The following is a 13,066-nucleotide window of genomic DNA, read 5'->3' as shown; positions in this document are numbered from 1 at the left end:
TATTGTTATGGAAATAACCATTTTCTTTCCTTTTTTTTTTTTTTTTTTTATTTGAGAGCAACAGACACAGAGAGAAAGACAGATAGAGGGGGAGAGAGAGAATGGGCGCGCCAGGGCTTCCAACCTCTGCAAACGAACTCCAGACACGTGCGCCCCCTTGTGCATCTGGCTAACGTGGGACCTGGGGATCCGAGCTTCGAACCGGGGTCCTTAGGCTTCACAGGCAAGCGCTTAACTGCTAAGCCATCTCTCCAGCCCGGAAATAACCATTTTCATCAGAGGTTGAATTTAACTCTTTCATGGGAAAAATAATCAAGTAACCTCTGGTCCATGTGACTGTCATGCATGAACATAAGAAGCATACTGCTTTCACTGGCGTGTATTCAGAGTCTACAAAATACTAGCTGCTGTGGAGTATGATAGACTTACCCCAAGTCCCACAAGCTCACCACCTCATAGTTTCATGTCATCCGAGTGTGGGTGACTGGTTATTCCTTCTCTGTGTCCTAAAGGGTCAAATAAAGAAATGGAGGCTGGACCATAGTCATTCACTGATACCAGATTGCACATTGTCATACAAGCAAGAGACATTGCTTTTGAGTGTCCTTGCTCCTTAGACGCACGGTCAGCTTGTACCTGTTCATGAGGCTGCAGGGGAGTGTATTTATTCACAGTAGTTTTCCATAGGAGTTAGCATACACAGCTTTTAAGTTACCTCACTAAAGTTGTTGAGCAGGACAGTTCCCGTGCAGGAAATACTGGGCATATTAAAAAGGTGAGGTCTGGGTTGAGGTGGCCGTGTCTGTTAGCACTTTCCATATAGGCATTATTCGAATACAGAGAAACACAAATGTAGTTGCCACTGTCTTCTGTCTTATTCAGTCATGAGCTTTTGCTATAAGCTTACCTATGCTTAGCCATTAAATTGTCTAGTCTAAGGACTGGAGAGAGGGAGTTGCGGTTACGGTGCTTGCCTGCAAAGCCTAAGGATCTACATTTGACTCTCCAGGCCCCACATAAGCCAGACACACAAGGTGCCACAAGCGCACAAGGTCACACGTGCACACAAGGTGACACGTGGAGTTTGATTACAGTGGCTGGAGGCCCTGGTGTGCCCATTTGCTCTCTCTTGCTCTTGCCCTCTTGCATAAAAAACAAGGCCAATGAGCCAGGTGTGGTGGCATACGCCTTTAATCCCAGCACTCAGGAGGCAGAGGTAGAAGGATCACCATGAGTTTGAGGCTACCCTGAGACTACATAGTGAATTCCAGGTCAGCTTGGGCCAGAGTGAGACCCTACCTCGAAAAACAAACAAACAAAATAACAACAACAAAAGGCCAGTCTATTGGGATTGCCTCAAAAAATGAAAAGTCGGGCTGGAGAGATGGCTTAGCGGCTAAGCGCTTGCCTGTGAAGCCTATGGACCCCGGTTCGAGGCTCGGTTCCAGGTCCCACGTTAGCCAGATGCACAAGGGGGCGCACGCGTCTGGAGTTCGTTTGCAGAGGCTGGAAGCCCTGGCGCGCCCATTCTCTCTCTCTCCCTCTATCTGTCTTTCTCTCTGTGTCTGTTGCTCTCAAATAAATAAATAAATAATTTAAAAAAAAAAATGAAAAGTCCAGCCTACATAACATCTAAGAATATAAAGTGTGGGGATCCTTTTGTGTTGAACCAAGAATAGGTTATAGGATTATTAAAATTATAAATATGTGTGTTTTTTAGTTAGCTAAAGAAATGTATAAAATACAATTTAAAATTCAGATTTCAAGGTATGTGTCTACAGTGGTTATATACTTGATGAGGGAGGATGAATGTCTTCTGAAAGACTATTTTTAGTCTAAAAGTTTCTGTGAGCTGAAAAGAGGGCTTAATAGAAGTTTACCTGTCATGGACTAGCTGGTGCCCGCTGAATTGAGGAAAACTTGTAGTTCTTCCTTATCAGAAGTTTCTATAGGAAAAGTACTGGTGGGGAGTAAGAATGTGTTGTGGAGATACAGTGGGCTGAGGAGCTGGGCCAGTCTCAGGCCCACATCTTGCTATCACACCTTCTTCTTTCTCATCAGAGAACATTTGCTGAGGGCTTGTTCTGCCAGGCATTGTTCTCAGCTACACATGTGAAGGGGAAGCTACGGCTCCTGCTCTCAGCCCCACCAGGGAGACCGGCTTATGAGCAGCCATCCTAACCACTATGTCGAGTGCTATAATAACTGTGTCCTTGCATTGCTATAGAAACACTGAGGTAATTAGCTTTGGCTGTGGGAGTTGGGCAGAGCTCCACAGAGAGGGCGGCACTGGAGCTGGACGCTGAAGGATGAGTAGGTGTTTGTTCATCAGGCAGGGAAAAGCAAGAATGCATGTGTTTTCAGATTTCTTCAGCAGAACAGTGGAACCACGAATAGTGTATGGTGTGAACAATGGGAAGGCCATGCCATTGAGCAGAAAACAGACCAGTTTAAGACATGCTTTGATATGCTGTGGTGAGGGACACCCCATCTTAGGTTGAGTGAGTCTGTTTAAGACATGCCTTGACATGCTGTGGTGAGGGACACCCCATCTTAGGTTGAGTGAGTCTGTTTAAGACATGCCTTGACATGCTATGGTGTGGGACTGGTGTGGGACACCCCATCTTAGATTGAGTCTGTTTAAGACGTTCTTGATGTGCTGTGGTGAGGGACACCCCAACTTAGGTTAAGTGAGTCTGTTTTTAGATGTGCCTTGATGTGCTGTGGTATGGGACACCCCATCTTAGGTCGAGGGAGTCTGTTTCTAACTCCGTGTTTATTATCAGATCAATGCAGTACTAAAATTTGTGGAGATGGCCAGAGCAACATTTGTCATTAAACCTTGCATGTCCCATTTAAATCAGTGCCTGTAGTTGTTTGCCAGCTCTGCTCAGTAGGCTTGCCCCCTACCCCTGTTTCCAGTGACATCCCACATGACAGGTCAGTTGTAGAGCAAGCAGACATACTAAATTTTGCTACTTCCCAAGTTCGCTGTTTGTTGATGTCTGAATTGAAAAGATATAGGTGCATTCTGAGAGGCAGGCGGCAACACCGTGATAAAGTCATGTGAATGACTCCTGCCTACCTGCTGTCCCTTCAAGCATGTGCTGTGCTCTCTGCCTGCAAAACTATTTTCAGACCTTCAGCCCCTGCCTCGTCACTCTCTCCAGGCTGCCCTTGCCCTGCTGTGCGCGGCCCTTGCTCTCTGCGCCCCCTGCTGTCTGCGCCCCCTGCCCTTCCACCTCCTCAGAACGCTGGTACCTTCCTTTCTCACTAAGGACTTGTCCTCAGAACTGTGCTTAAGGCCTCCAGCCCCAGCTACTCACATACCCGTCACCCTTTGTAGATGCTCTGCAGCACATCCCTGCCTGCCTCACCTTCACTCAGCAGCTGTGTAAGACAGGGTCTCCCCTCTGTTAGAGCATTGACCTCACACAGAGACCTGCCCCTGTCACTTCCCATTCTGTCATTGCATGGCTCTGGATGTCTGCTAGTGCTGAGGCAGTGTTGAGTGGAGGGTCTGAATGTGAGAAAGAAGAATTAGGGGTGTGCAACATAAATTCTATACCCTTGGACATATTTTGTGTGTGAGTGTGTGGTGCCTTGGGCTTTGCACATGTCAGGCAAGCAACCTGCCACTGCTAATCTGCATACTCAGCTCAGTCCAGTGGACTTTTGAGCAATTTTATGTCTTTGTCATTAGTATCACTTCTGTCAAGAATTGATAGTAAATGTGTACGTTGTCAGACATTGCATGTAGCATTCAGGGTGGATAAACTAAGAGACAAGCCCCAGGCATGTAAGAAAGACACATGGGCCAACTGTTTAGATTGATGGTATAAGTTTTAGAAAAATACCAGTCTGTGTTGGATGCTGAGGAAGGGAAAATAAAAGAAAGAACCACTAATTTCCTGAGCCAGATTGTCCTTGCAGACAAAATAACATCAGGGTGAGTATTTGTAAGAAGAAAAAGAGGGAGAGTTTCTCAGAATGAGACAGGATATGGAAGGGGTGTGTCTGTGGGCATGGACAGAAGCACTGAGGTGGGGACGTCTGGTGCATAGGGGACGGCGAGTGGCAAGATATAGAGAAGGGAGAAAGTGAGGCTAGAGGGAAAACAGTTATCAGGGCTGCGAGATATTCATGTCTTCTCTTAGTCAGGAACTGGAAGGGTCAGGCAGGGGAAGGATATGATCACACTATTGCTCTCAAGACGTAACTACAGAAGTGAAAGGTGGAATAGATCTGAAATAGTATGGAAGGATTTGGACACAGGACATCCAAAAGTGGATTCATGTTCAGTTTCAGTGAGTAGGCAGACTAACCAAGGTTAAGATTCCTGAGCAGTGCCAGGGTGCGGGCGTGGGACTACAGCTGCGTTGTGAGTACCTTGAGAACAAGGGGCTGCAGGGCGCTTTCCGTGCGGTGAACACAGCACAGCTGGGCAGCCTGAGCAGTGAGTATGCCAAGAATGTTCTCCCCACAGTGTACTGAAATCCTCCACAAGGCAGCCATAACCTGACACGTGCTAACTACAGCCTGTAAGCAAGAGTCGCCTGCATTCTGCATGGGTGCATAAAGAGGCCGGCATGCACAGTTGTCTCTGCCCTGAGACTGTGATGGCAGCCACAACCCAAAGGACTGGCTCTGCTTGTATTCACTGTGAGTGATACACCTGTGACATGGTGGTCTCAGCTGTGTATGCATGCAGACATCATAAAGAGGTGGGGTCAGCTACTGGAAATAACTGATTTCTTATTTTACTAGCACAGGAAAAGAGCAGTCACCCTGAGTAGGCCCACACTGGCATGTGAATCTACACAGTGATAAACCTATGAGTGTAAAAAGCCAGGATCTAAAACCTGGTTTGTGAGGTGGGAAGTCAAGAACAGTCAGCAGATTCCTTCCCCATCTAGACAAATAGTGAATATTTGCTGGTTATACCAGTATTTATTATATATCAACAAAACCATAGTTGGAGGTTTTTATATAAATTCTAATGGTTAGTGTCTTTTAAGTTATAAAAGTGAGCATAGTCTTGGTCACTTTCTATCATGTCTAAAAATGCTATTTTGTCATCTGATTTAGTTAAAAATGGTATGGCCATAATATTTTGTGTGAAAAAGATAATGTGAATTTTATATAAATAAGGGCCTATTTTATTTCCACATATAATAGCATAATCTTTAGCAGTAAAAACCTTTTTTATTTTGTCATAATATATGTAGATGTTTACACGGATAAGAATTTAAACTTAAACGCAATTGACTTCTTTAACTTTCTTTTTAATTTTTTAAATTTTTTTTTTTAATTTTTATTAACATTTTCCATGATTATAAAATATATCCCATGGTAATTCCCTCCCTCCCCACCCCCACACTTTCCCGTTTGAAATTCCATTCTCAATCATATTACCTCCCCATTACAATCATTGTAATTACATATATACAATATCAACCTATTAAGTATCCTCCTCCCTTCCTTTCTCCACCCTTTATGTCTCCTTTTCAACTTACTGGCCTCTGCTACTAAGTATTTTCATTCTCACACAGAAGCCCAGTCATCTGTAGCTAGGATCCCCATATGAGGGAGAACATGTGGCGCTTGGCTTTCTGGGCCTGGGTTACCTGACTTAGTATAATACTTTCCAGGTCCATCCATTTTTCTGCAAATTTCATAACTTCATTTTTCTTTACCGCTGAGTAGAACTCCATTGTATAAATGTACCACATCTTCATTATCCACTCATCTGTTGAGGGACATCTAGGCTGGTTCCATTTCCCAGCTATTATAAATTGAGCAGCAATAAACATGGTTGAGCATGTACTTCTAAGGAAATGAGATGAGTCCTTTGGATATATGCCTAGGAGTGCTATAGCTGGGTCATATGGTAGATCAATCTCTAGCTGCTTTAGGAACCTCCACACTGTTTTCCACAATGGCTGGACCAGATTGCATTCCCACCAGCAGTGCAGAAGGGTTCCTTTTTTTCCACATCCCCGCCAACATTTATGATCATTTGTTTTCATGATGGTGGCCAATCTGACAGGAGTGAGATGGAATCTCAATGTAGCAGGATACAAAATAAATACACAGAAATCAGTAGCCTTCGTATATGCTAACAACAAACACACAGAGGATGAAATCAGAGAATCACTCCCATTCACAATTGCATCAAAAAAAATAAAATACCTTGGAATAAACCTAACTAAGGAAGTAAAGAATCTATACAATGAGAACTTTAAAACACTCAAGCGAGAAATTGCAGAAGACACTAGAAAGTGGAGAAACATCCCTTGTTCCTGGCTTGGAAGAATCAATATCGTGAAAATGGCAATCTTACCTAAAGCAATCTACACATTTAATGCAATCCCTATCAAAATTCCAAAGGCTTTCTTCATGGAAATAGAAAAAACAATCCAAAAATTCATTTGGAATCATAAAAAACCTCGAATATCTAAAATAATACTGAGCAACAAAAAAGAGGCTGGTGGTATCACCATACCTGATTTTAACCTATACTACAGAGCCCTAGTAACAAAAACAGCATGGTACTGGCACAAAAACAGACATGTAGATCAGTGGAACAGAATAGAGGACCCAGATGTAAGCCCAAGTAGCTATAGCCACCTGATATTCGATAAAAATGCCAAAAATACTCATTGGAGAAGAGACAGCCTCTTCAGCAAATGGTGTTTTGAAAACTGGATAAATATCTGCAGAAGGATGAAAATAGATTCTTCTCTCTCGCCATGCACAAGAATTAAGTCCAAATGGATTAAAGACCTTAACATCAGACCGGAAACTTTGAAACTGCTAGAGGAAAAAGTAGGGGAAACCCTTCAACATATTGGTCTTGGCAAAGACTTTCTGAATACAACCCCAATTGCTCAGGCAATAAAACCACAGATTAACCACTGGGACCTAATGAAATTACAAAGATTTTGCACTGCAAAGGACACAGTGAAAAAAGCAAAGAGGCTACCTACAGAATGGGAAAAAATCTTCGCCAGCTATATATCTGATAGAGGATTAATATCTAGGATATACAAAGAACTCAGAAAGTTAACTAATAAGAAATCAAACAAGCCAATCAAAAAATGGGCTAAGGAGCTAAATAGAGAGTTCTCAAAGGAAGAAATACGAATGGCATATAAGCACCTAAAAAAATGTTCTACGTCACTAGTCATCAGGGAAATGCAGATTAATTTTTTAAATTTATTTGTGTGCATGTATGTATTAGTGGGGTGCATATCAGGGTCTCTTGCTGCTGCAAACAAATGTCTGTCCAGTTTTACTTGAGTGCTAGGGAATTGTGCCCAGGCCAGCAGGCTTTGTAAGCAAGTGCCTTTAAGCACAGAGGTAACTCTCCATCAGATTCTTTCAACTTTCTGGGATCTTAAAAGCCACTGTCAGGCTGGAGAGATGGCTTAATGGTTAAGTGCTTGCCTGTGAAGCCTGGGGACCCCGGTTTGAGGCTCGACACTGCAGGACCCACGTTAGCCAGATGCACAAGGGGGCACACGTGTCTGGCATTCATTTGCAGTGGCCTCCAGCCCATTGTCTCTCTGTCTCCCTTTTTCTCTGTCGCTCTCAAATAAATAAATAAAAATAATTTTTAAAAAGGCCACTGCCTTTAGAACTTAAAAAATTAAATACATGCCAATCCATAGTCTTAGGTGTGTCCCACAGCTATTATAAACCTTCTGTGACAGTGGACACATTTGTGACCCAGGCCCCTATAATATAATTAAAGCAACTCTTGGAATAAACTGATAATTTGAAGTGAATCTGACTTCAAGCTCTTATATTTTATATCATGATTTGGGGGGAACATCTATAAATACGAAACTGTTGAAATGTTGAGTAGACAAATATATTGAGACATAAATTTAAATATATTTATTTTTGCCTTGATTGCTTTCTGCAAGTCTTACTACTCCTGCTTGCCTTTCTCCCATTAAACTTCCTAGCCACTCCTCAGTGGAAATTTGGGCTGTGGTCCCTCTCTTAGATCCTAGTAGCACAAAATGGGTGAGACCAGTGACTCCCAGGCTCTACTGTGGAACAGCTGCAGGAGTACAGTCATGTGAGCCTCAGAGGTGGCGACAGTGGTTACCAGATATGTGGAGCACGTCTGGCTGTATCAGCAAGTAACAGATGACTATATGCATCTAGTCTAAGGAGTATAAGACCGTCAGTTGTTGCGTGATCTCTGATTGACTAATTCTTAAAAACATTCAAGTCAATTACTATATTTAGCCTGGAATAAAACAGTTGCCAAATATGACTGGAATACTAGTAGTGATTGTTCTTTTATTTGATTAATTTTTTATAGACATATGTGGGGGTGGGAGAAGGACATGCCAGGGTCTCTTGCTAATGCAAATCAATGTTAGATGCATGCATGTACCACTTAGTGTACCACTTAGTGTCCAGCGTCACGTGGGTGCTGAGGGTTCAACTTAGACTGTCAGCTCTGCAAACAAGCACCTTTACCTGCTGAGCCGTTTCCCCAGCCCCGTGATTGTTTGCTACCTAATGAGTAAAGTCTAGAATTCAGATGGAATATGCATTAAGGCATCTCCATGTCAGGTGGGTTTTATGTGGGGTTGAACCATTGCCCAGAGCTAGAGTGTCAGCTGTGTGTGCTGAAAGGACCAGTCTCACTTGAGTATCTGCCCATTTGCATATATTTAATATTTTAATATTTAATAACTATCTCATGTTGATTAAACTCTCTAATGAATCCAGAACCTGTTTTAAGTTCAAGCAAAATTACTTTGAGGAAAGGAAGTCTTGGCAATTCAAGGATTGATAAAAATATGAAAGACCCTGAAAGTTGATAGTGTAGATACAAGGTTAGAGCCATAGCTCATTCTCAGTTAGGTACATGACGAGGAGAAAGGGAGATGTTGAGAATGTGGATCTTATGAGAGAGTAAGAACTGAGCAGTACTGGGCAGGGATGAGCGTGAGGTCACCCTGTGTGGTCAGGGCAGCGTGGTGAACGGTCAGTTAGCGTTCTCTAGAGGACTGAGCAGTGCTGGGCAGGGATGAGCGTGAGGTCACCCTTTGTGGTCAGGGCAGCGTGGTGAGCATTCTGTAGAGGACCAGTAGAACCAGTATGTGTTAGAAAGGATATTCATTGGATTAGTTAACAGGATGTAGGCTGGACCGTCCAACCATAGCTGTCTGCAGGCTGGAGAATCAGAGAACCCAGTTGTTCCTGAGTCCATGAGGCTGGATGTCTCAGCAGTCCCAGGCTGACGTGCCGGCTGGAGGAAGCCTGGAGAGCCACTGTTGAAAAGTCCATGCTGTAAAGCTGACAAAGCAGTTCCAGTGTCCCCAAAGAAAAGCAGCAGCCAGGTGAAAGGCTCCATGCTTCCTGAGCTCCTTTAAACATAGTCCATCACCAGGAGGACTGTCCACTCAGGGAGGAGGACCTCCTCCTCAGTCTTCCTAGTTTTGCCCTCACAAACCATCCAAGAAGCATGTCTGTTACTAGCCTGATGAAGTTAACAGAATTTAACCATCACGGTGAGGAAAGGGTCTTTTTCAAGACATTTTTCACACACGCAGACACACGCCATTTCCGTAGGTGTGAAAGTTAACCCAGAGGGAACAAGATACCCAGTGGAACACTCAGGGCTGGGTTGTGTGTAGAGCTCGGGTTATAGACACAGCTTCATGGCTCCTGGGCAGGACTGCAGATGGCCTGTGGTAGTGGTGCACTGGGTGCCAGAAGACTGGTGTCTTGAGCTGTGTCCATTTAAAGTGCTGCTGGTGGGCTGGAGAGATGGCTTTATAGTTAAAGGCACTTGCTTGCAAAGTCTGATGACAAAGGTTCAGTTCCCCAGTACCCATGAAAAGCCAGATGCACAAAGTGGTGCATGTGTCTGGAGTTCACTTGGCAGTGGCAAGAGGCTGTGGTATGTTACCCCTTTTCTTCCCTCCCTCCCTTTCATTGTCCCCTCCCCCTACAAATTGAAAAATAAAATTTTTTTTAAAGTTTTTTTTTAAATTTTTATTTATTTATTTGAGAGCAACAGACACAGAGAGAAAGAAAGATAGAGGGAGAGAGAGAGAATGGGCGCGCCAGGGCTTCCAGCTTCTGCAAACGAACTCCAGACGCGTGCGCCCCCTTGTGCATCTGGCTAACGTGGGATCTGGGGAACCAAGCCTCGAACCGGGGTCCTTAGGCTTCACAGGCAAGCGCTTAACCAAGCCATCTCTCCAGCCCAAAAATAAATTTTTTTAAAATGAAGTGCTGCTGTTGGGAACAGGGGCCACACTAGAGACCCTTACCTAGGGCAAAGCGGGTTTCTTTTTTTTCTTTTTTTTTTTAATTTTTTATTTATTTATTTGAGAGCGACAGACACAGAGAGAAAGACAGATAGAGGGAGAGAGAGAGAATGGGCACGCCAGGGCTTCCAGCCTCTGCAAACGAACTCCAGACGCGTGCGCCCCCTTGTGCATCTGGCTAACGTGGGACCTGGGGAACCGGGCCTCGAACCGGGGTCCTTAGGCTTCACAGGCAAGCGCTTAACCGCTAAGCCATCTCTCCAGCCCCAAAGCGGGTTTCTTAATGGGAGGCTATTACTTCTCTGGAAAAGTGGTTATTCTGAGCTATGGAGCAGGTGCACTTAACAGGACCCTTATTTTAAACTATTCTCTCAATTCTCAGTTTAATACTGAACTCCTTAACTAAGTATAACTTAGCAGAGTTTGACTAGCATACAACTAAAATGTAGAGCTGCAGTTAGTGATAAGAATCTTCTCAGTGGGGAAAACAGGTTTGTTTTTTGGAATAACTCTTCTTTCATCAGTCCCCATAGTTTGATTATTTCTGATGACTCCTCTCTCCCCTGCGTCATAGGTGTATTTGGCCCGGAAGGAAGGGTCATCCTTTGCTTACATTTCCTGGAAGTTTGAGTGTGGGTCAGCTGGCCTAAAGGTAGAGAGCATTTCCATCAAGACAAGTAGCCAGACCTTTCTGAGTGGAACTGTGAACTGGACACTGCGATCTGACACAGCACAAGTAAACCTGGCCGGTGGTAAGCATGTGACCAGAGAGCTAACCAAGACTGCCTGTTCTTATTTGAGATTTACTAGCAAAGATTTACTCTCACTATTGAAAAAATATTTTAATTCAGTATAACCTCATTCTATCCGAAAGGCTGATGTTTTGATGAAACAAATGCAGGGGGAAAAATCATTTCTTTGTTGCAAAGCATGCATTTCCTCCCAAAAGAATAGTGACTGGTCTAGGGAAATGGCTCAGTGGTCAAAGGTACTAGCTTGCAAAGCCTGGCTGTATAGGTTCATTTTCCCAGTACCCATGTAAAGCCAGAGATACAAAGCAGTGCATACGTCTGGAGTTTGTTTGCAGAAGCAAGAGGCCATGGCACATTCATTCTCTCCTCGCCACCCCTCCCTCCCTTTTTCCCCCTCCCCCCCCCCCCCACACACACAGAGGAAGAAAATAAAAGTGAGCTTGTAATGGCCAGATGTGGTAGTACATTCCTTTAGTCCCAGCACTCGGGAGGGAGAGAGAGGAAGATCTCTTTGTGTTTGAGACCGCTGGGGACTACAGTGAGTTCTCAGTAAGCCTGGGCTAGAGTGAGACAGCACCACAAAGAAGAGTGCATGTCTTCTAAGGGTGATAGCCCAGAGGGAATCCATTCTAAGTCCATTTCTTTATACTTTTCAAATAACCAAAATCAAAATGTAAATTATTTTTTCCTCCAACAGATAAAAATCTTCGCTCTTATGATGATTTTTCTGGTGCCACAGAAGTTACTTTGGAAGCAGTATTAAGCAAAGGAGATGGAACTATTGCTTGGCAACATACCCAGCTGTTTAGACAAAGCCTAAATGACCATGGAGAAAACTGTTTGGAAATAATTATCAGATTCAGTGACCTTTGAGAACCTGAGGATTGGGAGAAAGCTGCCCCTAATCAAGGACTTGCCGTGGCCTTGAGGAGTATATTGGCTCAGCACATGTCTAGTTGGCGGTCACCACCCTGGCCAGCATATTTCTTTGACTGGCCATCCATCATGTGACCCTCATTAAAGTATTTCTTTGTACTATGGACCATAAGAAACCTCGAATTAAAACTCCCTTCAACCTGTGACTATAACTCAGCATAAAGTCTTATTGATCCCAGATGAGAGTCTAATCTAAGTACTAATAATAGAGTTTTTAAAATGATGGTATTTATGGTGAAATGCTATTCATGACTGTAACAAAATCTTGGGCTTATAGGTACTTACCTTTTTTCTGATCAATCTTTTATTTCCTTATAAATGATTGAATTAGACTTTCCTAACATTCTTCATTTTGAGTAAGTGTGAAAGTAGAGTGTCTCCTAAGTTATAATGCATGAAGATTTTTATGATTGTAAATATGTAGACAATTAAGAAATAAAATGGATTATTTTGCCTTATACCTTTCCAGTGGCTACTTTGGCTCGACACAATACTAAACATTGCAGATGACCTGAATTCACATGAGTTGAAAAAACATTTAACATTGACAGCTTAAATTCAGGCACATTGTAAATTCCATAGTATGTAGGAACTTGAAAGTGCTTTACATTAAATTGTGAGCTATTTCACCAAATAAAATGCTCTTGACTTTGGAACTGTATAGCTATTATGCAGTGTCTGTGAACCCTGTTGAGCATTTCTGTGTGTTTCGTAGTACTTCCATGTACCTGTCCTGCAAGGTGAGGGTGATGGCTGGCAGTGCTGAGGACCGAGCTCAGGCAGGACCTTGTATGTACTCGGCAAGCACTCTGCCCTGACGTTACCTCCAGGTAACGCTTAATGAATGCTTACCAAGCCCATGTGTGCAAAGCAGTTGGGTAGAAGCAGTGGTGGAAGAGACGCCGCCAGCCCGTCGGTCCTTTGATGCTCTGTAGACTGGGCTCTCGGTTCCTTAGACACGCCAAAGACATATGTATGCCCAGATTCTCAGCCTGTGCAGCTCACCAGAACATAACGTGTCATAAAATAGGTACTAAGATCCCATAACGACATTTTTAATGGCAACCAAACTGT

At 43.5% G+C, this 13,066-nt stretch overlaps 1 protein-coding gene across 4 annotated transcripts in view; it reads left to right on the top strand.

Annotated features, from left to right (window-relative positions):
• Ngly1 (N-glycanase 1) overlaps nucleotides 1–12,653 on the top strand; it is a 72,355-nt gene extending 59,702 nt beyond the window's left edge. For all 4 annotated transcript variants that reach the window (XM_045136177.1, XM_045136176.1, XM_045136179.1 and 1 more), the window contains 2 exons: nucleotides 10,879–11,056; nucleotides 11,754–12,653. In XM_045136177.1, coding sequence (XP_044992112.1) covers nucleotides 10,879–11,056; nucleotides 11,754–11,929 — 354 coding nt within the window. In that variant the 3' untranslated portion in view covers nucleotides 11,930–12,653. The remainder of the gene's footprint in view (nucleotides 1–10,878; nucleotides 11,057–11,753) is intronic.
• Nucleotides 12,654–13,066: the final 413 nt, after the last annotated feature.

This window comes from Jaculus jaculus, chromosome 16, assembly GCF_020740685.1.
Source record: "Jaculus jaculus isolate mJacJac1 chromosome 16, mJacJac1.mat.Y.cur, whole genome shotgun sequence".
In the NCBI taxonomy this organism is placed as follows: Eukaryota; Metazoa; Chordata; class Mammalia; order Rodentia; family Dipodidae; genus Jaculus; species Jaculus jaculus.
Note: the sequence above shows the minus strand (reverse complement) of the source record. Positions and strands in the feature narration are given on the sequence as shown.